This window comes from Nicotiana sylvestris, chromosome 3 (assembly GCF_000393655.2).
Source record: "Nicotiana sylvestris chromosome 3, ASM39365v2, whole genome shotgun sequence".
Taxonomy (NCBI): Eukaryota; Viridiplantae; Streptophyta; class Magnoliopsida; order Solanales; family Solanaceae; genus Nicotiana; species Nicotiana sylvestris.
Genome location: NC_091059.1, coordinates 136,100,277 through 136,123,030, shown reverse-complemented (window position 1 = coordinate 136,123,030; position 22,754 = coordinate 136,100,277). Strand labels below are relative to the sequence as shown.

Sequence of the window (22,754 nt, the reverse complement as noted above, 5' to 3'; positions counted from 1 at the left end):
GTCTTTGTAACTAGAGAGTCACAAAGTGACTTGTGGTAAGAGTACCACATGATAGTTGAGTTTAATTCTTTACAATGGAGTCATTACAAAGTGGCTTGTAATAGGTTTTTACAAGTTAGTGAAGTTGAAAGACTACAGGTGTAGGTCATGGTTTTTGGTCCCCTTGTGTGGGATTTTTCCACGTAAAAATCCCTTGTCTCATTTACTTACAGTTTATTCACATTCTCAGTAGAATCTTGTAGAGGAACAGGTACTCTACTGTTTGGTGGACTCGTACAAACTAACAATTGGTATTAGAGGCGGTTCCTCCTATCAGGAGAACACCTAGGAAGAATCCTTATGGCTGCTCCACCAAATTTTGAAGAAGGTCAATCTACATACCGACCACACAGGTTCAATGGACAATACTATGGGTGGTGGAAAATAAGAATGCATGATTTTATCATGGCTGAGGATTCTGAGTTATCGGATATCATATGTAATGGTCCTGGTGTTCCAACAAAGGTACTGGAAGAACTCCCATTTTCAATAACAAAAACCAGTAAAGAATATACTGACGCAGACAGGAAAGCTGTGGAGAAGAATTTTTGTGCCGAGAAGATTCTGGTGTGTGGAATAGGACCTTAAGAATATAATAGAATTTCCGCTTGCGACACTGCTAAGGAGATAGAGGAAGCTTTGCAAACAGCTCATGAGGGAACTACCCAAGTAAAATAGTCTAAGATCGATATGCTCACTACTGAGTATGAACTCTTCAGGATGAAGGACGATGAATCTATTCAAGATATGTACACAAGATTCACTTCCATCATAAATGAGTTACACTCATTTGGCAAAACCATTCCTAGAAACAAGCTAGTGAGGAAAATCCTCAGTATTCTGCCTAGCCCATGTGAAAGCAAGGTGAATGCTATTACTGAATCAAAATACTTACAGGAGTTGACCACAGAAGAGCTTATTGGAAATCTAAAGACCTACGAGATGAAGAGGAAGATAGACAGTGAAAGAAGAGAACCAAAGAAGGAAAAGAACCTGGTACTCAAAGCTGATAACAATGACTCAAGTGAGGAAGACAGTGACATGGCTTACTTAACCAAAAAATTTCAGAAGATGGTCAAAAGAAATGGAGAAATGCTAAAAAGGGGCAGCTCTAACAAACCAAAAACTGTGATCTTTTTCATAAGTGTGGGAAGCCTAGACACTTCATGACCCTCTCTTGAAGCAAGAGTTCTCCAAGAACAACCATGAGAGAACAACTAAGAGGAACCCGGTTCCTTTCAAGGACTTCAAGAGAAAAAGATCTGCTGACAATATGGTGAAATAGGCTCTTGCAGCATGGGGGGATTCGTCTAGTGAATCTGAAGATGAACCTGATGCTGGTGATAGTTCTATGATGGCAGTTGAAGGCGAGGAAACTGAATATAACTCAACTTTTGCTTTGATGGCCCAATCAGATGACGATGAAGACAATGTCAACAAAGAGGTAAATTTCAGGGATGTTCAGAGAAATCTGAAATCCTATTCTCCAAAAAAACTCATGTCTTTAGCTCATGTATTAATTGGTGCCTATCATAGTCTTGTGGAGGATATGGATTCTTTGACCTTAGAACTAGGCAAATCTAAACAAACTAGAGACGACTTAGTGGTTGTAGTTATTGACCATAAGGAAACCATTGAAACTTCAGAAAAGAAAAAATGACCTTTTGGCAGTAATTACAGACCTAAGGGAAACAATAGTGAGACCACGGACTAAGTCAAAACCTGAAAATTCTGGAAAGGGAAAGGCGATAGCAAGTGAGGAACACATTAGGCTTGAAAATGAGGTGATAACTATGAGAACTAGGATGTGTGTTGAAATTGACAAAAACAAGCACCTTCAGACTGATCTGGAAAGAGTAAAGAATGATCTTGAAAAGTCCTTAAAGTGTACATGGTCCTCAGAAGATATCACTGCCATGCACACTAATAATGGTGGAAACAGGCAAGGAATAGGGTTCCAAAGGGAGAAAACTTCTTACAAACCTCACAGCAAGTACCCAATGTGAGAATAATTGGCAATTCAAAGAAAATTGCTAGGCTAGGGATAAATCTGTTCAGAAAAACAAAGTGTTTGCTGAAAAGGTGACTACAAAAGAGGGACCAGGTTCCACTCACAAAAAAATGCACATTACCTGCATGGACTAAGAGAGCTATTATTCATCCTCTTGCCTACTACAAGGGACCCAAACTTGCTTGGGTTCCAAAAACTAACTCTTAATCTCCTTGTGCATGAAACAGTGAAAGGAAGCGGTCACCAATGGTTCATGAATAGTGGGTGTTCAAAGCATATGACTGGGAATACCATGGACTTTCTTTCACTAAAATCTCTACAAGAAGGGAGTGTATCCTTTGTCAATGGGAAAAAGGGGTACATTCTTGGAGTTGGAAAAGTCGGGAAATCACTCACCCATCCTATTGAAAATGTAAACTATGTCAACAGCCTTAAGTATAGTTTCTTGAGTGTCTCTCAAATCTGTGATAAAGGAAACAAGGTGGAATTCTTGTCCAAAATATGTACAGTCACCAATCTGGTAACTGGTGAAGAGGTACTTGTGGCCAAAAGATACAAGAACATCAATCTTACTGATTTTGAGTCCTTACAAAGTGGTGATCTGAGTTGTCTGAAAGTTGTTGATGATGATACTGAACTATGGCACAGAATACTGGGCCATGCAAGTTTTTCTCTTCTGAACAAACTAATTCAGAAGGACCTGGTACATGGTCTGCCCATGTCAAAATTCAAGGTGCAAAAGGTATGTGATGCATGCGCTAGAGGAAAACATGTGAAGTCCTCCTTTAAGTCTAAAAGAGATGTGAGCAACTCAAAACCACTAGAGCTTCTGCATATGGATCTATGTGGCCCTATGAGAGTGTAAAGTAGAGTAGGGGAAAGATTCATTTTTGTGATGATGGATGACTACTCAAGATTCACATGCACTCTGTTTCTCAGAACTAAAGATGAAACTGTTGAGGTGTTTGTGGCTTTTGTGAAGAAAATCCAGGTGAAGATAGAGTCTAAAGTCGCAATTAAATCAGATCATGAGACAGAATTTGACAATGTCAAATTTGATGAGTTCTTCTATGAAAATGGAATCACTCATAACTTCTCAGATACCAGAACTCCCTAGCAAAATGGAGTAGTAGAAAGGAAGAACAGAACTCTAGAAGAGATGGCAAGAACAATGCTAATCGACAAGTGAAATTGCAAAGAACTTTTGGGCTGAAGCTATCAATACTACATGCTACGTGGTGAATAGGTGCATGATCAGATCTCTTCTGAACAAAACCCCCTATGAATTGTTGAATGGAAGAAAACCCAAGCTGACTCTCCTAAGAATATTTGGGTACAAATGCTATGTTCTCAACAATGGAAAGGATTGGCTTGGTAAATTCGATGCCAAGAGTGACGAAGAAATAAATCTGGGCTACTCTTCTCAAAGCAAGGCTTACAAGATATATAATAAGCGGACTAATTGTGTTGAGGAAAGTGTTCATGTTATTTTTGATGAGTCGTATCCATCCTGTGAGAAGAGTGATGAAGAAGATCAAGATGCAGAACCCTTACTAGTCCCTGGTGAAGTCATTGACATGACAAATAGAAAGGCAGATATGATGAGTCAAGTAAAAGAGCTGAATGAAGACAATACTGCCTCATCTCCAATGGAGCCAAGTACTTCAATTACAACTACTAAAGCTAAAGAAAGAGTGGCTGATGCAGTTCAGGGAACTCCACTAGCACCTGAGAGAAGAACGCTGGAAAACTAGACAAACGTACCCACATCCTCTCAAAATGAACCTCAGACGTCTAACTGAAGACACCAAAGCTCTCATCAAATGGACAACATCATTACTCCTCTAGATTCTGGAGTATAAACTAGGTCAAGAGCAAAAAATTCACTTGCCTTCTCAGTTTTTCTCTCCCAGATAGAACCCAAGAATATCAAGGAAGCCTTGAAAGATGCAGACTAGATTAAAGCCATGCTAGACGAGTTACATCAGTTTGAAAGGAACAATGTTTGACACCTGGTACCTAGACCCTCAGATCGAACCATTATAGGAACCAGGTGGGTATTCAGAAACAAGCTTGACGAACATGGAATTACCACAAGGAATAAGGCCAAGCTAGTGATTCAAGGCTGTAACGTTTGTTCCGGAGGAACAAACGTTAAAAGTGCTGAAACGTTTGTTCCGGTCGGTCGTATGGAAGCTATTAGAATTCTAATCTCTTTTGCATCTCATATGGAATTCCCCTTGTTCCAAATGGATGTCAAAAGTGCATTTTTTAATGAACTTCTTAAGGAAGAAGTCTATGTGAAGCAACCTCCGGGGTTTGAATGTCATCAACACCATTAATATGTTTTTAAACTAGACAAAACATTGTACGGGCTGAAGCAGGCTCCTCGAGCTTGGTATGAAAGGTTGTCAAAGTTCCTCTTAGAAAATGGCTTTAAAGATGGAAAATTGATAACACCCTATTTCTAAAGAAACGGGGAAGGAACCTGCTTATTATTCAAGTCTATGTTGATGATATCATTTTTGGGGCAACAACTGATTCTCTATGTGAGGAATTTGCAGAACTCATGGGAAGTCAGTTTGAAATGAGTATGATAGGGGAACTGAACTTCTTCTTGGGTCTTCAAGTAAAACAGTCCCCAAAGGGTACATTTATGTGTTAGCAAAAATACATCAGGAAGCTCTTGAAGAGGTTTGACATGGAAGCATCAAAAGTTATAGACACTCTCATTGCTACGGCCACTCGACTGGACATGGATGAAGTAGGGTCTCGTGTGAATCAAACAATGTATAGAGGCATTATTGGGTCTCTTCTCTATCTTACTGCCAGTAGACCTGATATTGTCTTCAGTGTGGGGTTATGTGCAAGGTTTCAATCAAATTCCAAGGAATCTCATTTGAAGGAAGCCAAAAGAATTCTGAGATATCTTAAAGGAACACAAGACCTAGTAATTTATTATCCCACAAGTGACAGTTTTAACCTCATTGGATATGCTGATGCAGACTATGCAGGTTATCTTGTAGATAGGAAGAGCACTTCTGGAATGGATCATTTTCTAGGTTCATGTCTCATCTCTTGGGGCACAAGGAAGCAAAACCCAGTGGCTCTTTCAACAGCTGAGGCAGAATATATAGCCGCAACATCCTACTGTGCAAAACTTTTGTGTATCAAGCAGCAACTGGAGGACTTTGGGGTACTCACTGAGAGTGTGCCCCTTCTATGTGATAGCACAAGTACACTCAACATGGCAAATAATCCAGTTCAACACAAAAGGACCAAGCATATTGATGTGAGGCATCACTTTATGAGGGACAATGTGGAAAAAGGATTGATATGCATGAAGTTCTGTAGCACAGAAGATCAAATTGCAGACATCTTTACCAAGGCATTAAGTAGGGAACATTTTGAATGAAACAAAGTGAAGTTGGGGCTTTTAAAGCCCAATTGAGAACCTGATTTTCCATTATTTGGCTATGAAAATCATCTTCAAGAAAAATTGGCTAAAAGTGTTTTCTGGCCCTGTCTAACTCACTTCAATACCGTTGCAGGTAAACACACATGATGAGTATTGAAGCTGTAGATGTAGTGCATGGATGATAAACGAGGATTAATATTTTCAAAGCTAAGTCATTACTAGAGAAAGCAATGTCATCCACATAAAGCAGAAGAAGGACAATACCTGATGTCGACCTCCTTATAAACATTGAATGATCCGATTTACTTATTTGAAAACCGATAATAGGTCAAGAACCTGGTTCTTGTACCAAGGTTAGTAGTTCTGTGCATCCTTTAATACACGTCTTAAAAAGGTACAAAACACAACTGCCATGTCATTCAACTTTTCAGATCATGTTGTCATGTCTCTTCACTTCAAATCATTCTATCTCCCTCTGAAATGTTGCACTTCTCCATGCCCAACCGCCGTTTCATAATCGGTGCCTATTCCTCTCTCTTCATAATTATCCTCTCCTCATAAAAACCCTTTTCTGTTCTCCCTAACTATAAGTCCTCCATTAAAACTTCCCAAAGCATTTTCACACCATTTTTTTTCAATGGCTGAGACAAACTCCAACCTCCCTGCCTCAGTCGTACCTGTTATTGATAAACCTATAGAGACTTCCGTCTCTACTGAGCCTTCCTTACCCACTCTCACCATTCTTGTTAAAATCACACCTCACCTAGATTCTCTGTCTCTCTATATTTTAGAAACTCCTAAATTTTTTGATCCGTTCTCTCTATCTTCTGATAATCCCACTAGTCAAAGACCAAGTGGAGAACAAGGTCAAAATCCTAAGGTTACAGAGGGTTCTGTGATTGTTGCTACTGATTCCTTGGTGGAAGTAGTGCCAATTGAGGAAGAGAATGTTGTAATCATCTTTGTTGTGTCTGCTGATAGTGTACTATATGATATCATCTCTCAAAAAAGCGAGGTACAAGGTGTGGGGGACGAAGGGGCCATTGTAACTGTTGAAGGCAATACACTAGCAAAAGCTACTGGGCCCTCACATGAGGAACCTGATCCCTCTTTAGAGGACCCAGGTCAAGATTCTCATGGCCATGACAGTTCTTCTCCTACATTCTCTATTGTGCCTTTAGACATACAGGTACCTGAGAAGAGGTCCAGTGATGAGGAGGATCTAGACAACGTGGCTTATGATATGTTCATAGTTAAGAGGAGGGTTGTATCTACTCTTAAGCCCTCCACCAAACGACATACTACCAGGTTGCAAGCTAAGGAGGCCTACAACTCTGCCATTCAAAAGAGCAGAAAAAGTAGTAAAAAGCAAAGGAGGAAGCTGGTGAAAGATGGTGTGCCCGTAAGTGATAAAGGGATTTCTATGGTAGAGGTGGAAGAGGAAACCTCAGATTAACCTGGTTCACTGGTTAGACAGTCTCAGAAAAAGAAGCAGCCTGCTTTAATAGAGAAGGAACCAACCTCTAGCTCCAAGTTAAAGGATATGGTGAGTGAGTTCTCGATGTCTTATGAGGATGTGTTGGTCAAATCCAAGGGAAAAGGGAAATTAAGTGGTGAAAAGTCCGACAAACGCAAGTCTGAAATTGTTCAGGAACCTGGTTCTATGAAGAGTATGAGAAGTGAAGTTAGCCTTGGCTCAGAATGCCTGAGGCACCAAAAGGTTCTACTGGGTCATACTTTTGACCCATCAATCTATGAGATGGCTGGTATGCGACAAATTCTTGAAATGGTCAAATTTCAATGATGGGCACATCTATTCCAGATAGATGCACCTAAGGTATATGAGGATGAGGTACAAAGCTTCTTTGCTAGCCTCTTTCCCGTTGAGACAGACCATATATGTGCTGTGGTGAATGGAGTGGACAGTGTGTTTGATATAAAATTTCTTGGAGAGATTCTTAAAGTTCCTATAGCTGGTGTGTCCAGTATAAAGGATGTGTGTCAGTTTAACTTCAGAAATGTCGTGGTAAAAGACAATGCAAACCAGAAGGGGGACCAGATCCATAAGAAAGCACTACTCCCTATCTACCAACAGTTGTTTGAATTGGTTAACAAAGTTCTATTGCCTCGAGCTGAGAGGAGGTCAGTGAATTCTAAGCTTGACATATTCTTGATGGAGCAACTGGATAGTTTTACTCCTGTGAGTCTGCCTGCTATTATGATTAAACACATGCAAAAGCTTTTCACCTTCAAAGATGGTAATCATGGCCTTCCCTACGGGTTTTTGCTTACGCGAATGTTTAAATTCTTTGAAGTGCCATTGGGGCCAGTCAAGGTGGAGACTAAGAAGCAGACTTTCTCACAGACAATTTTGGAAGAATGCGAGTGCATAGAAAAGAATGGGGGGTAGGAAGTACATCAACCGTCTCACAGCTTATTAATGCTTAGAACAGTGCAGCTGAGGAAATTTGTCGGTTGATGGCCAGGAATGCTATCCTGGAAGGTCAACAAGCCCAAGGGGTTCTAGCATCAAATGATGAAGTAGCTCGTTTGACAAAGGAGAATGTTGATCTCAGAGCGCAAGTAGAGAAACTAAATGCAGAACTGCTCAATGAACAAAATTCGGCCAATGCCCGAATAGACCTTGTTCTCCAAACACTTGTTACAGCTTCCAAGCCCTTTACTCCAAGTGCCCCCTAAGTGCCCCTTCAGTGACCAGTTTCTAGAAATGTTTTTTTTAAGTTTTTCTTGTTTGGTAGATGTTCTGTTTTCTTTTTTATGATGTGGTTGGGATGAAACAGTGTTGCTCTCGTCTTAACATTCCCATGTTGCCTTTGTTTAAAATTTTCATCAATATCAAATCTATCCTCTTTTATTATCTCAATGCTTAATTTCTATGTTTCTCTTCTCTATCATATTATGTGTACATATGTGGCATGAGTTAGCTCGGCTAGACTTCTTTATGCTGTTTATCTATTTGTGCCTTTTTAATGATGCTAGAAGGGGGAATAAAGTCTGGGGGAACTAATTGTTTCCTAATCTGGTTCTCAAAAATGTGTAGTAGTTAAAAATGAGAAATAAGGAAGGCATAAAGTCAGGGGGAACTATTTGTGAAACTTGTGTTCTCCTGTTACTTAATCTGGTTCTCACTACTCTAAATCCACTTTATCGATGTTAAGTTTGTCATGATCAAAAAGGGGGGAATTGATGGGTTTCAAATGTCCTTGCCTTGTGTTTTGATGATCTAACAAATTTACTGTTAAGAACCAGATAAGGAACCCGACCCACTTGGACTATACTGCAAGTTTAACGGATTCCAGCTAAATGTGAACTGCTACAACTTCAAGAGCTAGGAAACAAAACAAGGACCTGATACCCTTGTGGTTCCCTCATAGCAGTACAAAGTTGTTGGCCCAAGAACATGTGAAGTTTTGAAGAATGACAAATGAACTTAGTCATGGACTAGGTCCATCTTATGAAGCACTGTCATGATCAACCTACACATGTGAGATGCACGTAAAGGAGATAAGTCCTACTGATCAAGCAGCAATATCTCCTAATCTGATCGAAAAGGTTGCATATTGGATAAGGGGAGAAAGTATCCTTATGTAAAGAGAACACAATACGGATAAAGAGAGTGTTAGAATTTGATATCTACAAGGACTCAACTATGATAGAAGATTAGAAATTGAGTCCCAATCAAACTCTGATTTCTAACCTATTAAATGATAGTGATTGTTCTCTTTTACAGGTATTGCACAAACGCAAAAGTTAAACTAAATTAAAAGCAAAAGAGCAAGGCGATTTCGCAAGCAATTTATGTAAGATTTGAGTGTGCACTCCTGAAGCTACTTGAACTAGATAGAAGAACTAATTCCATTGTGTTTTTTCTTATTCTAGTTCAATTGTAGTAGGTGGTTTAAAGTTGTACCTTTCAGCTTTCATAGAAGCAATTGTATTAGGTACTTTGAGTGTTCAAGTTATAAGCTACCTTAAAGTTGTCGCAACAGTTGAGGCTGTGTGCTACAAGGGATTAGAGTTAATCCTTAGGTTCACAAAGAGTTTTTGTAAATGCTATTTTGGCTCAGTGATTTTAGTGGAAGTTTGAGAAAATCCTACTGAGTAGTAGGCCGTGGTTTTTTCACCTTTTGAGCTAGGTGTTTTCCACGTAAAAATCTTTGTGTTCTTTATTTTATGGACTTTTTATTCCGCAAACAGTAGTAGTTAGAACACCTAGAAGAACCAGGTTCTTCTAGAGTGAAACCACACAAATCACCCCCCTCTTGTGTGGTATTGACGTTGAACATCAATTGGTATCAGAGCGGGTTATCCTTGAAGAGGCTAACACCTTAGGAAAAGATCAACATGAGTGCACCACCTGGGAACTGGGAAGGGCAATCCACTACTAGGCCTCTACTTTTCAATGATTAGTACTATTCTTGGTGGAAGAACAGGATGAGGGATCACATCATAGGACAAGACTATGAACTCTGGGACATAGTCACTGATGGTCATCTAGCAACTACTAAGAAGAATGGTGAAGGAGTAGATGTGCCAAAGACAAGAGCCGACTGCACTGCTGAAGACCTGAACAAGTGGGAGAAGAATGCCAAGGCCAAGAAATGGCTAGTGTGTGGACTAGGTCTAGATAAGTACAATAGAATTCAAAGTTGTACCAGTGCTAAGGAAATCTGGGACACTTTGCAAGTGGCTCATGAAGGAACACCTCAAGTGAAGAGGTCCAGAGGAGCACTGCTGTATTCTCAGTATGAGAATTTCACCATGAAGGAAGGATAAACCATCCAAGAGATGTATACAAGTTTTACCACACTGACAAATGAACTTAAGTCTCTTGGAAGGATTATTCTTGAAGAAGACAAAGTTGAGAAGATTTTGACAAGGGTCCTGCCAGTCTCTTGGGAAAGCAAAATTACTGCTATTCAGGAATTAAAGAACATTGCTACCCTCAAGCTGGATGAACTAATTGGAAACCTTACTGCCTATGAACTGAGAAGGCAAACCATGAAAATGGATGCACCAAAGAAGGAAAGAAGTTTGGTTCTCAGAATTGCTGAAGGTTCAGATCTAGAGGATGATGAAATGGCTTTGATCACAAGAGATTTCAAAAAGTACCTAATGAGAGGAAAGGGTACTTCAAGAGTACAACCTTCAATAAACTAAGGGCTCCGGAGAAACAGACCAATGACGGTTGCTACAAGTGTGGTAAGACTGATCACATGATCATGAATTGCCCACAATGGGAAATTGAGTGGATTAAGGAAAGGGCTAAACAAAGGAACAGGAAGAAGGAACAGGTTCAACCAAAAAGGAACAAAGGATCAACAAAGGCTATGGTTGCTGCCTGGGGAGAAACATCATGAAGACTCAGAAGATGAAGCTAGAGATGAACAAACACTTATGGCCATCGGAGAATTAGATGATGAACAAGAGGTAAGTATTCTTCATCTCAAAGACAAGATTAAATTCCTGTCTAAAGAAAGGTTGTCTGAGCTACTGCTAGACTTCATTGATGAGTCTGAAATAATTAACAATGAGAAGGAAGAGCTGTCTAGGGAATGTATGATCCTAAAAGCCATGTGCAAAAATCTAGAGTCTAGGGCTAATTAGAGTAAAAGTGAAAATACTGAGTTGAAGAACTAGGTTCTTGAACTTGACACTAGTGTCGTAGAACTTAGGTTTGAGAACTTAAAACTGAAACTAGTAACAGAAAAGAAGAAAGCTGATCATACACATCTCACCCTATAAGAAAACTTAGGAAAAATGAAGGATGAGTTGTACATGAAAGTTGAGCAGATAAGAATATTAAAAGAAGATCTAGGAAAGGTAAAACATGAACTAGACAGAACTTGCAAATGGAACAAGGCTTCTGATGCACTATCCTGGCTACAAGAACATCACAATAGCAAGAAAAGAGGACTTGGTTATGGGAATCAAGCACCTAAGTGGGATCCTAAAAGCAAGTATCTCACTCTTCCTGAGAACAAAATTTGCACACACTGTGGCAAGACTAGCCATTACAAAAATGAATGTAATGCAAAAGAAAAGGCCAGTCAAAAGAATAAAACTTTTGTTCAAGAAAAAAATAGGCAACTTGGGTGGGCTAGAAGGAATCTGATTTATCCCTTTGCCCATAGAAAGGGACCCAAACTAGTTCGGGTTCCTAAGACTAACCCCTGATTTCTATTTGTAGGTCCAAGTGAAGGGAAGCAGTCAAATATGGTACCTGGATAGTGGCTGCTCAAAACATATGACTGGAAGCAAGAACCAGCTCCTTTCACTTGAGGATCTAAAAGGAGGCAATGTCTCCTTTGGAAATGGGAAGAAAGGTGAGATCATTGGGGTTGGAAAGGTAGGTAAGATAGACTCTCACTCTATTGAGAATGTCTACTTGATAGATGGCTTGAAATACAGCCTGATCAGTGTGTCACAACTATGTGATAGAGGTAACCTTGTAGCATTCACCTCTACTAAATGCTTTGTGATTAACCTTACCACTGACAAGATTATTTTCCATGGAAAAAGAGTTAACAATATTTACATTGTAGATTTGTCTACCCTCTCAGAAAATGAACTAACTTACCTAAGTGTGCTGGATAATGATCCCCTCTTGTGGCACAAAAGACTTGGTCATGCCAGTCTGAATCAACTAAACAAATTTGTTTCTACGGACTTGGTGATAGGGTTGCCCAACATCAAATTCAAAGAAGACAAAGTTTGTGAGGCCTGTATAAGGGGGAAATAGGTAAGATCATCTTTCAAAAGCAAGAAAATGGTAAGCACATCCAAGTTGTTGGAACTGGCCCATATAGATATCTGTGGTCCAATGAGAACCATGAGCAGAGGAGGAAAGAAATATGTAATGGTAATTGTTGATGATTATTCTAGATTTACCTGGGTACTATTTCTACCATCTAAAGATGCATCATTTGACATGTTCACTGCCTTTGTTAGAAAAACTCAGAAACAATTAGGATATCAACTTGCATAAATTAGGTCTGATCATGGAACTGAATTTAAAAATGTTAAGTTTGCTGAATTTTGTGATGAAAATGGTATAGTTCATAACTTCTCTTCCCCTAGGACCCCCAACAAAATGGAGTAGTTGAATGAAAGAATAGGACTCTTGAAGACATGGCTAGGACTATGCTTCTTTCTAGTAAACTGCCCCATAGCTTCTGGGCAGAGGCTGTAAACACTGCATGTTACATTATCAATATATGCATGGCTAGACCTCTTGTAGAGAAGACTCCCTATGAGTTACTTAAAGGAGAAAACCAAATATATCCCATCTTAGGGCATTTGGATGCAAGTGCTTTGTGCACAATAATGGAAAAAACTCCCTAGGTAAGTTTGATCCCAGAAGTGATGAGGGAGTATTCTTAGGATATTCTTCACATAGAAAAGCATATAAAGTGTTCAATAAAAGAACTTTGTGTGTAGAAGAAAGTGTACATGTAGTATTTGATGAAACTAACATTCTTTCTGAGAGACAGGAACATGAAGATGAAGCCATTGGATTGGTAAAGGATTTGACTGAAGCCTCAGCACAAGTCAAAGTGGCACCAAAAGAAGGAACAGGTGATGAAACAGGTTCTTTCATCCAGGGAACCTGACAGGGGGAACTGATCAAAGAGGAATATCCCCTAAAAGAACCTGTTCATAGCAACAAAACATGGGTGAAACATCTAGCAGAAACCAGTTGGTTGTAAAACCTCAGAAGTATCAAAGTTCTCATTATATTGAGAACATTATTGCTGATCCAACATCTGGAGTCAAAACTATATCACAATTAAAGAATTTGTGTGCTTTTGATGCCTTTTTATCGCTTATTGAACCTAAAAATGTTGTTGAGGCTTTGCAGGATGCAGATTGGGTGAATACAATGCAAGATGAACTCAATCAGTTTGAGAGAAGTCAAGTTTAGCATCTAGTTCCAAGACCCAAGGACAGATCAGTTATTGGTACAAAATGGGTCTTCAGAAACAAACTTTATGAAGATGGAGCAGTTACAAGAAACAAGGCAAGACTGGTGGTTCGAGGTTACAGTCAAGAGGAAGGCATAGATTATTATGAGACTTTTGCTCCAGTTGCAAGACTAGAGGCAATCAGACTCCTCATAGCCTTTGCAGCACACATGGAATTCACTCTTCATCAGATGGATGTCAAAAGTGCCTTCTTGAATGGCTACCTGAAAGAAGAAGTGTTTGAAAAACAACCTCCAGGGTTTGAGAGTAAAGAATGTCTTGAGCATGTGTACAAGTTAGACAAGGCTCTCTATGGACTCAAGCAGGCCCCAAGAGCATGGTATGAACGACTGTCCAAATTCCTACTGGAGCATGGTTACAAAAGAGGTAAAATTGACAGTACCTTATTCTTAAGTTAAAAAGGTAAGGATCTCCTTATGGTACAAATATATGTTGATGACATAATCTTTGGGGCCACCACTGATAAGCTAAGTAAGGACTTTGCAAAATTAATAGGAGTGAGTTTGAAATGAGTATGATGGGTAAGATTAACTTCTTATTAGGCTTGCAGATCAAACAAAGTCCTAATGGAACCATGATCCATCAGCAAAAGTATGAAAAAGAGCTTATCAAAAAGTTTAAAATGGAAGAATCAAAAGAAATAGACACACCCATTGCAACTGCCACTAAATTAGACATTGATGAACCTGATTCATCAGTTGATCAAAAGTTGTATAGGGGTATGATTGGTTCACTCTTGTATCTTACTACCAACAGACCTAACATTGTTTTCAGTGTAGGGCTTTGTGCTCGTTTTCAGGCAAATCCAAAAGAGTCTCACTTGACTGCTGTCAAGAGGTTACTAAGATATCTTAAAGGCACCACTGATCTGTGTCTTTGGTACCCTAAAGGTAGTAATATCAATCTAGTAGGATATGCTGATGCTGATTATGCAGGTTTCCTAGTGGATAGGAAGAGCACCTCATGTATGACACACTTTCTTGTTATGTCTAGTGTCATGGGCTAATAAAAAGCAAAATTTAGTGGCCTTATCTACTGCCAAAGGTGAGTATGTTGTTGTTGCCTCTTGTTGTGCTCAATTGCTATGGATCAAACAACAACAAGTAGACTTTGGCATTGAAGTTTGTTGCATTCCTATATTCTGTGATAACACTAGTGCTATAAGTATGACAAAGAACCCTGTTCATCCTAAAAGGACTAAGCACATAGATGTTAGGCACTATTTCTTAAGAGACAACTATGAGAAAGGTTTGATCTCCATAGAACTCTGTGCTACTGATAAGCAAATTGCTGACATCTTCACTAAAGCACTAAGTAGAGAAAACTTTGAGAGGAATAGGTTGGAATTAGGGATGATTAAGATCACCTAATAGATCCATCTTTGAATGCACACAAATTTTTTTTTGGCTAGGAATTCTAACCTTGTGTAAATATCTAGATTAAGTCTTACTCAGTTTCATACTTTAATTAGTATACTACTGTGACATGTGTATATATGACTCACTGATCTCTTGCAACATTTTCTCTATTATGGCATTTGAAGCATGTTCAAGAGAGTTCTATATGAAGAACCTGTTTCATCAGTATGGGTTCATATGAAAGCTCAAGTATGTTTCCTATACTCTACACAATTAGAAAGATTAATAATTCAATCATGAGCAAAAGTCCTATACTTGTCAAATTCCTAGAAAATTATATCCGTTGAGAATTGAACCAGTTCCGTCCATCTAGAACTCTAAACCGTGATTTTTGCCTAATATCTAGGGACACCAAATCTATCATTAAAATTCTAGAATTTCAGTTTGATTAGACTTCTATTTGACCCCTGAAAAGGCTGTCGTTACTTATTTAATGTCTAATTCGCTTTAAATACACACCACGTCTCCAGTCTTCTTCATAATTCTAAAACCGTCAAAAAATCCTCTTCAATTCTAATTGCCCTCTTCTCCAAAATTTCCAAATTCTCTCAAGAAACGAAGAATCATGTCTAACCCACAAGATCATCCTGACACTCCTCCACCACCATCTCCCTCAAATTCATCCTCATATATGCCACCCTGTATATCACCAAAACCTAGGTTTCGAAGGCAAAAAATGCTTTCTTAAAAAACTGCAGCATCCGGGGCTCAGAGGAAGATTTTAAATGAAAGGTTAAAAGCTAGCCAAATGATAGAAAGCCTAGCTCCAAAATCTGATTCTAGCTCTAAGTCTGAATCCTTTCAATCCACGACTAAGGGAGATAGACATGGGTCTTCTGACTCTGAAAAGACTCAAGAATCTCTTTCTGAGGTAAGTTCTTCTGTGGTTGAAAACTTAGAAACTAGGTTTGTTCTGGTTGGACCCATTAGGAATGTTGAGTTGCCTGAGATGAGTAAGAGTGGAGAAGAAGAAGATGAATCTGAGAAGGAACAGAATATGCTTGCCATTTCTAGCAGAAGAAAAATCTTAAAAGGTAGATTGTTGAAGGACCTGGTGGAACCAGGGATGATGAGATTGGTAGACTCTTTGGCTGCTCAGGGATGGAAGGACATGGTCCTTCAAATGTAAGGTAGGCTAGCTAGAAATGAGTTGATTGAATTTATGGCAAATTCTGTTGTTAAGGATGGAGTTGTCAGTAGCTAGGTGAAGGGAGTTCAAGTGCAGTTTGATGCTGTGAAACTGGGAGAGATTTTGGACATACCCTCTGAAGGGTTTGATGACTATACTAGGCAAAGGTGGCCATGCCTGGACTCCCTCCCGACTGCCCTTGAAATCATCAAAAGGTTCTATGATTCAGAGAATGTGAATGAAGACAGAGCTGTGGAGAAAAGTGAGATGAGGCCTCAGCACAAGGTGGTGTTTGATTTTTTCAACAAGTGCTTATTGCTAAGACAGGAGAGAAGGCACACTGCCAACTACATGGATTGGGTTCTTATGGAATGCCTGGAGAGAGGAAAGCAAATCAACTGGCCTGCCCTCATAGTCAAACTGCTAGACAGGGTCATAAATGGTTCCAAGGCTCATGCTACCCCATATGGCTTCATACTAACCACAGTTCTGGATAGGCTCAATGTACCTCTGAAAAAATGGGAAATGGCCTCGAGCAAAAAATACTTTGGCATCAAAACTCTTCTTGCTTGTGACTATCCAGTCAGTGCCATCCCAGTTGAACTTGGTTCATCTTTGAGGACACCAATCAACAGCAAGGTTAGGACTTTGGTTCAGGAATGTGTAGCTAAGGATGTTGAAATTGCTAGGCTCAAGGCTCGTGTGGTTGAAGTGGAAGCTAAGAGGGATCGTCTCAGAATTGATCTTGCAAAAGAAAAGAAGAAGAATGATGGAATTATTTAGAACATTCTGAATCTTCTCCAAACTCAACCCTCCAGTTCCTCCAAGCCTTAGGACTCCTAGTTTCTGTCTCCAGAACTAGTTCTAGTACCCCCCAGTGACCCAGATTGGGGATTTTTCTGTTTTTTTGCTCATGGTTTGGATGTTTTTCTTTATTTTTGTGGATTGTTAGTGGCAACATATCTCTCTCAATGACAACTAATGTTTTATCTTGTTCAGTGATTATTCTGACCTTGAGAGTTTAAATATGTTTGTTTGATTACTAATGATTGCCCCATGATTGCACTTGCAGTTGCCTCAGTGGCCATGAGTACTTATTAAAATCTGGAATTCACACTGTGTATGCAACTTTTCGATGATGCCAAAAGGGGGAAGAGATATTGTGCTTTACACATTATTCTGAAATAAGTGATATTTATAACCTAATTAACCTGGTCCTTGATGAAAAGAAAATTTTCTAAGTTTAGTGTTGATGGTTAAGCTGAGTTCTTACAGGTTTTTTGATCAATAAAAAGCACAGAGTTTGTCATCATCAAAAAGGGGGAATTTGTTGGCCCAAGAACAGGTAAAGTTTTGAAGAATGACAAATGAACTCAGTCATGGACCAGGTCCATCTTGTGAAGCACTGTCATGATCAACCTACACATGTGAGATGCATGTGAAGGAGATAAGTCCTACTGATCAAGCAGCAATATCTCCTAATCTGATCGAAAAGGTTGCATATTGGATAATGGGAGAAAGTATCCTTATATGAAGAGAACATAATCCGGATAAAGACAGTGTTAGAGTTTGATATCTTCAAGGACTCAACTACGATAGAAGATCAGAAATTGAGTCCCAAACTCTGATTTCTAACCTATTAAATGACAGTGATTGTTCTCTTTTACAGGTATTACACAAACGCAGAAGTTAAACTAAATTGAAAGCAAAAGAGCAAGGCAATTTTGCAAGAAATTTATGTGACATTTGAGTGTGCACTCCTGAAGCTACTTGAACGAGATAGAAGAACCAGTTCCATTGTGTTTTTTCTTATTCTAGTTCAATTGTAGTAGGTGGTTTAAAGTTGTACCTTTCAGCTTTCATAGAAGCAATTGTATTAGGTACTTTGAGTGTTCAAGTTATAAGCTAACTTGAAGTTGTCACAATAGTTGAGGTTGTGTGCTACAAGGGATTAAAGTTACTCCTTAGGTTTACAAAGAGTTTTTGTAAATGCTGTTTTAGCTCAGTGATTTTAGTAGAAGTTTGGGAAAATTCTACTGAGTAGTAGGTCGTGGTTTTTTCACCTTTTGAGCCAGGTATTTTCCACGTAAAAATCTATGTGTTCTTTATTTTATGTACTTTAAACAGTAGTAGTTAGAACACCTAGAAGAACCAGGTTCTTCTAGAGCGAAAATTGGGTACCACACAAATCACCCCCCTCTTGTGTGGTATTGACATTTATAACATCAAAAGTCAATTGGACAGAGCTGGAAATGAAGTGGACGTCTGCACTATTTCTGCCGCACTGCACTGTTTCCAGCGCCACTCATTCCTTAGCCAACTAAAGTGCTCACTTGAATGTGATCAAAGTGTACCAACAATGAGTTTATATTGAAACATCACTTGAATGTTTCAGTTTCTCATTCAAGCCTTTTGCAAAAACAGAGAAATCAATTCTCACGAGATTGAAGAACAAAGTTGAACGCTACTACAGACTAGTTCCTAAAGTCAGTATTTTGTTGTCCTTAGTTGAGTTGTAACTTTGTTATTGTACTTACTGTATTTCCTAAATTGCTTAGCTAGAAGCGTTGATTAGAAATTTTCTTGTAAAATCCGTAAACTCTTTGAGTTTATGTTGTGACTAGGTCTAGTCATAAGCAAAAGCCTTTGTAATTATACAGTAATAAAGTGGCTTGTGGTGAGAGCATCACAAGTTATTGAAAGTCTTTGTAACTAGGGAGTCACAAAGTGGCTTGTGGTAAGAGTGCCACAAGTTAGTTGAGTTGAATTCTTTTTAATAGAGTCATTACAAAGTGGCTTGTAATAGGTTTTTACAATTTAGTGAAGTTGAAAGCCTATAGGTGTAGGTCGTGGTTTTTGGTCTCCTTGTGTGTGATTTTTCCACGTAAAAATCCATTGTCTCATTTACTTACAGTTTATTTGCATTCTCAGCAGAATCTTGTAGAAGACCAGGTACTCTACTCGCAAATGGAACAAGGCTTTTGATGCACTATTCTGGCTACAAGAGCACCACAGTAGCAACAAGAGAGGACTTGGCTATGGGACCCCAGCACCTAAGTGGGATCCCAAAAGAAAATACATCACACTTCCTGAAAACAAAATTTGCAAACATTGTGACAAGACTGGTCATTACAAAAATGAATATAATGCAAAAGAAAAGGACAGTCAAAAGAACAAAACCTTTGTTCAAGAGAAAACTATTCTGGATGGGCCAAAAGGAATTTAATTCACCCATTTGCCTATAGGAAGGGACCCAAACTAGATTGAGTTCCTAAGACTAACCCCTGATTTTGTTTTGTAGGTCCAAATAAAGGGAAGTAGCCAAATATGGTACATGGATAGTGGATGCTCAAAGCATATGACTGGAAGCAAGAACCAGTTCCTTTCACTTGAGGATCTAAAAGGAGGTAATGTCTCCTTTGGAAACGGGAAGAAAGGTAAGATCATTGGGGTTGGAAAGGTAGGTAAGACAGACTCACATTCCATTGAGAATGTCTACTTGATAGATGGCTTGAAATATAGCCTAATCAGTGTATCACAACTATGTGACAGAGGTAACTTGGTATCATTCACCTATACCAAACGTTTTGTGATTAATCTTGCCATTGACAAGATTATTTTACCGGGAAAAAGAGTTAACAATATTTACATTGTAGATTTTTTCACTCTTTCAGAAAATGAACTCACTTGCTTGAGTTTGTTGGACAATGATCCCCTCTTGTGACACAAAAGACTTGGTCATGCAAGTCTGAATCATCTCAACAAAATAGTTTCCAAGGACCTGGTGATAGGGTTACCTAACATCAAGTTTAAGGAAGACAAAGTTTGTGGGGCCTGTGCAAGGGGGAAGCAGGTAAGATCATCTTTTAAAAGTAAGAAAATGGTAAGCACAACCAGGACGATGGAACTGGTTCATATGGATCTCTGTGGTCCAATGAGAACATTGAGCAGAGGTGGTAAGAAATATGTTATAGTACTTGTTGATGATTATTCTGGGTTTACCTGGGTACTGTTTTTAACATCTAAGGATGAAGCATTTGACATGTTTATTGCCTTTGTTAGAAAAACTCAGAAATAACTAGGTAATCAATTTTCATCAATTAGGTCTGATCATGGAACTGAAACTGAAAATGCTAAGTTTGATGAATTTTGTGATGAGCATGGTATAGATCATAATTTCTCAGCCCCTAGGACTCCTCAACAAAATGGAGTAGTTGAAAGAAAGAATAGGACTTTTGAAGATATGGCTAGGACTATGCTTCTTTCTAGTAAACTGCCCCAAAGCTTCTGGGCAGAGGCTGTAAGTACTGCATGTTACATCATTAATAGATGCATGACTAGACTTCTTGTAGAGAAGACTCCCTATGAGTTAATTAAACGTAGAAAACCAAATATATCCCATCTTAGGTCATTTGGATGCAAGTGCTTTGTGCATAATAATGGAAAGGACTCCCTAGGTAAGTTTGATCCCAAAAGTGATGAGGGAGTATTCTTGGGATATTTTTCAAATAGCAAAGCTTATAAAGTATACAACAAAAGAACTTTGTGTGTATAAGAAAGTGTACATGTAGTTTTTGATGAAACTCACATTCTTTTTTGAGAGACAGGAATATGAAGATGAAGTTATTGGGCTAGTAAAAGAATTGAGTGAAGTCACAGATCAAGCTGAAGATGCACCAAAAGAAGGAATAGGTGATGGAACAAGTTCTTCCATCTAGGGCAACCTGGCAGGGAGAACTGAACAAAGAAGAACTGTAACCAATCCCCTAATGTAACCTGTCTATGAGCCTGTTCCTCAGCAACAAAACATGGGAGAAACATCAAATAGAAACCAGTTGGTTGTGAAACCTTACAAGTACCAAAGTTATCATCCCATTGAGAACATAATTACTAACACAACATCTGGAGTTAAAACTAGATCACAATTAAAGAATCTGTGTGCTTTTGATGCTTTCTTATCTCTTATTGAACCTAAAAATGTTGTTGAGGTTTGAAGGATGCATATTGGATAAATGAAATGCAATATGAACTCAATCAGCTTGAGAGAAGTCAAGTTTGGCATCTAGTTCCAAGACCTAAGGACAAATAAGTAATTGGCACTAAATGGGTCTTCAGAAACAAGCTTGATGAAGATGGAACAGTTATAAGGAACAAGGCAGGACTGGTAGTCCAAGGTTTTAGCCAAGAGGAGGGCATTGATTGTGATGAGACCTTTGCTCCAGTTGCAAGACTTAAGGCAATAAGACTCCTCATAGCCTTTGCAGCACACATGTAATTCACTCTTCATCATATATGTCAAAAGTGCCTTCCTGAATGGCTACCTAAAAGAAGTGTTTGTCAAACAACCTCCAGGGTTTGAGAGCAAGGAGTGTCCGAATCATATGTACAAATTAGACAAGACTCTCTATGGACTCAAGCAGGCTTCTAGAGCATGGTATAAATAACTATCCAAATTCCTGCTTGAACATGGCTAGGTAAAATTGACAATACTCTATTCCCGTGGAAAAAGGTAAGGATCTTCTTGTAGTACAAATATTTGTTGATGACATAATTTTTGGGGCAACCACTGACAAACTGAGTAAGGACTTTGCCAAATTAATGGGGAGTGAGTTTGAAATGAGTATGATGGGTGAGCTTAACTTTTTCTTAGGCTTACAGATCAAACAAAACCCAAATGGAACCATGATCCATCAGTAGAAATATGTAAAAGAGTTGATTAAGAAGTTTAAAATGGATGAATCAAAGGAAATAGACACACCCATTGCAACAGCTACTAAATTAGACATAGATAAACCTGGTTCATGTGTTGATCAGAAGTTGTATAGGGGTATGATTGGTTCACTTTTGTATCTTACTGCTAGTAGACCTGACATAGTTTTTAGTGTAGGGCTTTGTGTTCGTTTTCAGGAAAATCCTAAGGAATCTCACTTGACTGCTATCAAGAGGATACTGAGATATTTGAAAGACATTATTGATCTTTGTCTTTTGTACCCTAAAGGTAGTAACTTTAATCTAGTAGGATATGCTGATGCTAACTATGCAAGTTTTCTTCTGGATAGGAAGAGCACCTCATGTATGGCTCATTTTCTTGGTTCATGTCTGGTATCATGGGCCACTAAAAAGAAGAATTCAGTGACTTTATCCACTGCTGAGGCTGAATATGTTGTTGTTGCCTCTTGTTGTGCTCAATTATTGTGGATCAAATAGCAGCTAATAGATTTTGGCATTGAAGTTGGTTGCATTCCTATATTTTGTAATAACACTAGTGCTATAAGTATGACAAAGAACCAAGTTCATCATAAGAGGACTAAACACATAGATGTTAGAAATCACTTCTTAAGGGACAACTATAAGAAAGGATTGATTACCATAGAATCTGTGCTACTCATAAATAAATTGCGGACATCTTTACTAAAGCACTAAGTAGAGAATGCTTTGAAAGGAACATGTTAGAATTAGGGATGATTAAGATCACCTAATGGGATCAACTCAGAATGCACAATGAAAAAAAGAAATTAAAAAAATTGAAAAAAAATGAAATATTTTGGCAAGGAAATTTGGAACTTGTGTAAATATCTAGATTAATTTTTACTCAGCTTCATACTGCAAATAGTATACTCCTGTGATATGTGTTGATATTACTTACTGATCTCTAACAAAATTTTCTCTATTGTGGTAAATTGAGGCATGATCAAAAGAATTCTAAATGAAGAACTTGGTTCATCAGTACTGG

General features: G+C 38.7%; 2 protein-coding genes across 2 annotated transcripts; both read left to right on the top strand.

The window, feature by feature from the left end:
* The first annotated feature begins 9,923 nt into the window (after window positions 1-9,923).
* On the top strand, window positions 9,924-10,265 carry LOC138888062 (uncharacterized). The gene has a single exon (XM_070169863.1). It carries the CDS (start codon window positions 9,924-9,926, stop codon window positions 10,263-10,265), a length of 342 nt encoding a protein of 113 aa, XP_070025964.1.
* An 11,486-nt stretch (window positions 10,266-21,751) lies between these two features.
* Window positions 21,752-22,228, top strand: LOC138888061 (secreted RxLR effector protein 161-like). The gene has a single exon (XM_070169862.1). The coding sequence runs from the start codon at window positions 21,752-21,754 to the stop codon at window positions 22,226-22,228; it is 477 nt and encodes a 158-aa protein (XP_070025963.1).
* Window positions 22,229-22,754: the final 526 nt, after the last annotated feature.

Coding starts and splice junctions, on each gene's coding strand:
- LOC138888062 (XM_070169863.1), top strand. CDS start 9,924: ATGAGGGATCACATCATAGGACAAGACTATGAACTCTGGGACATAGTC.
- LOC138888061 (XM_070169862.1), top strand. CDS start 21,752: ATGGATGAATCAAAGGAAATAGACACACCCATTGCAACAGCTACTAAA.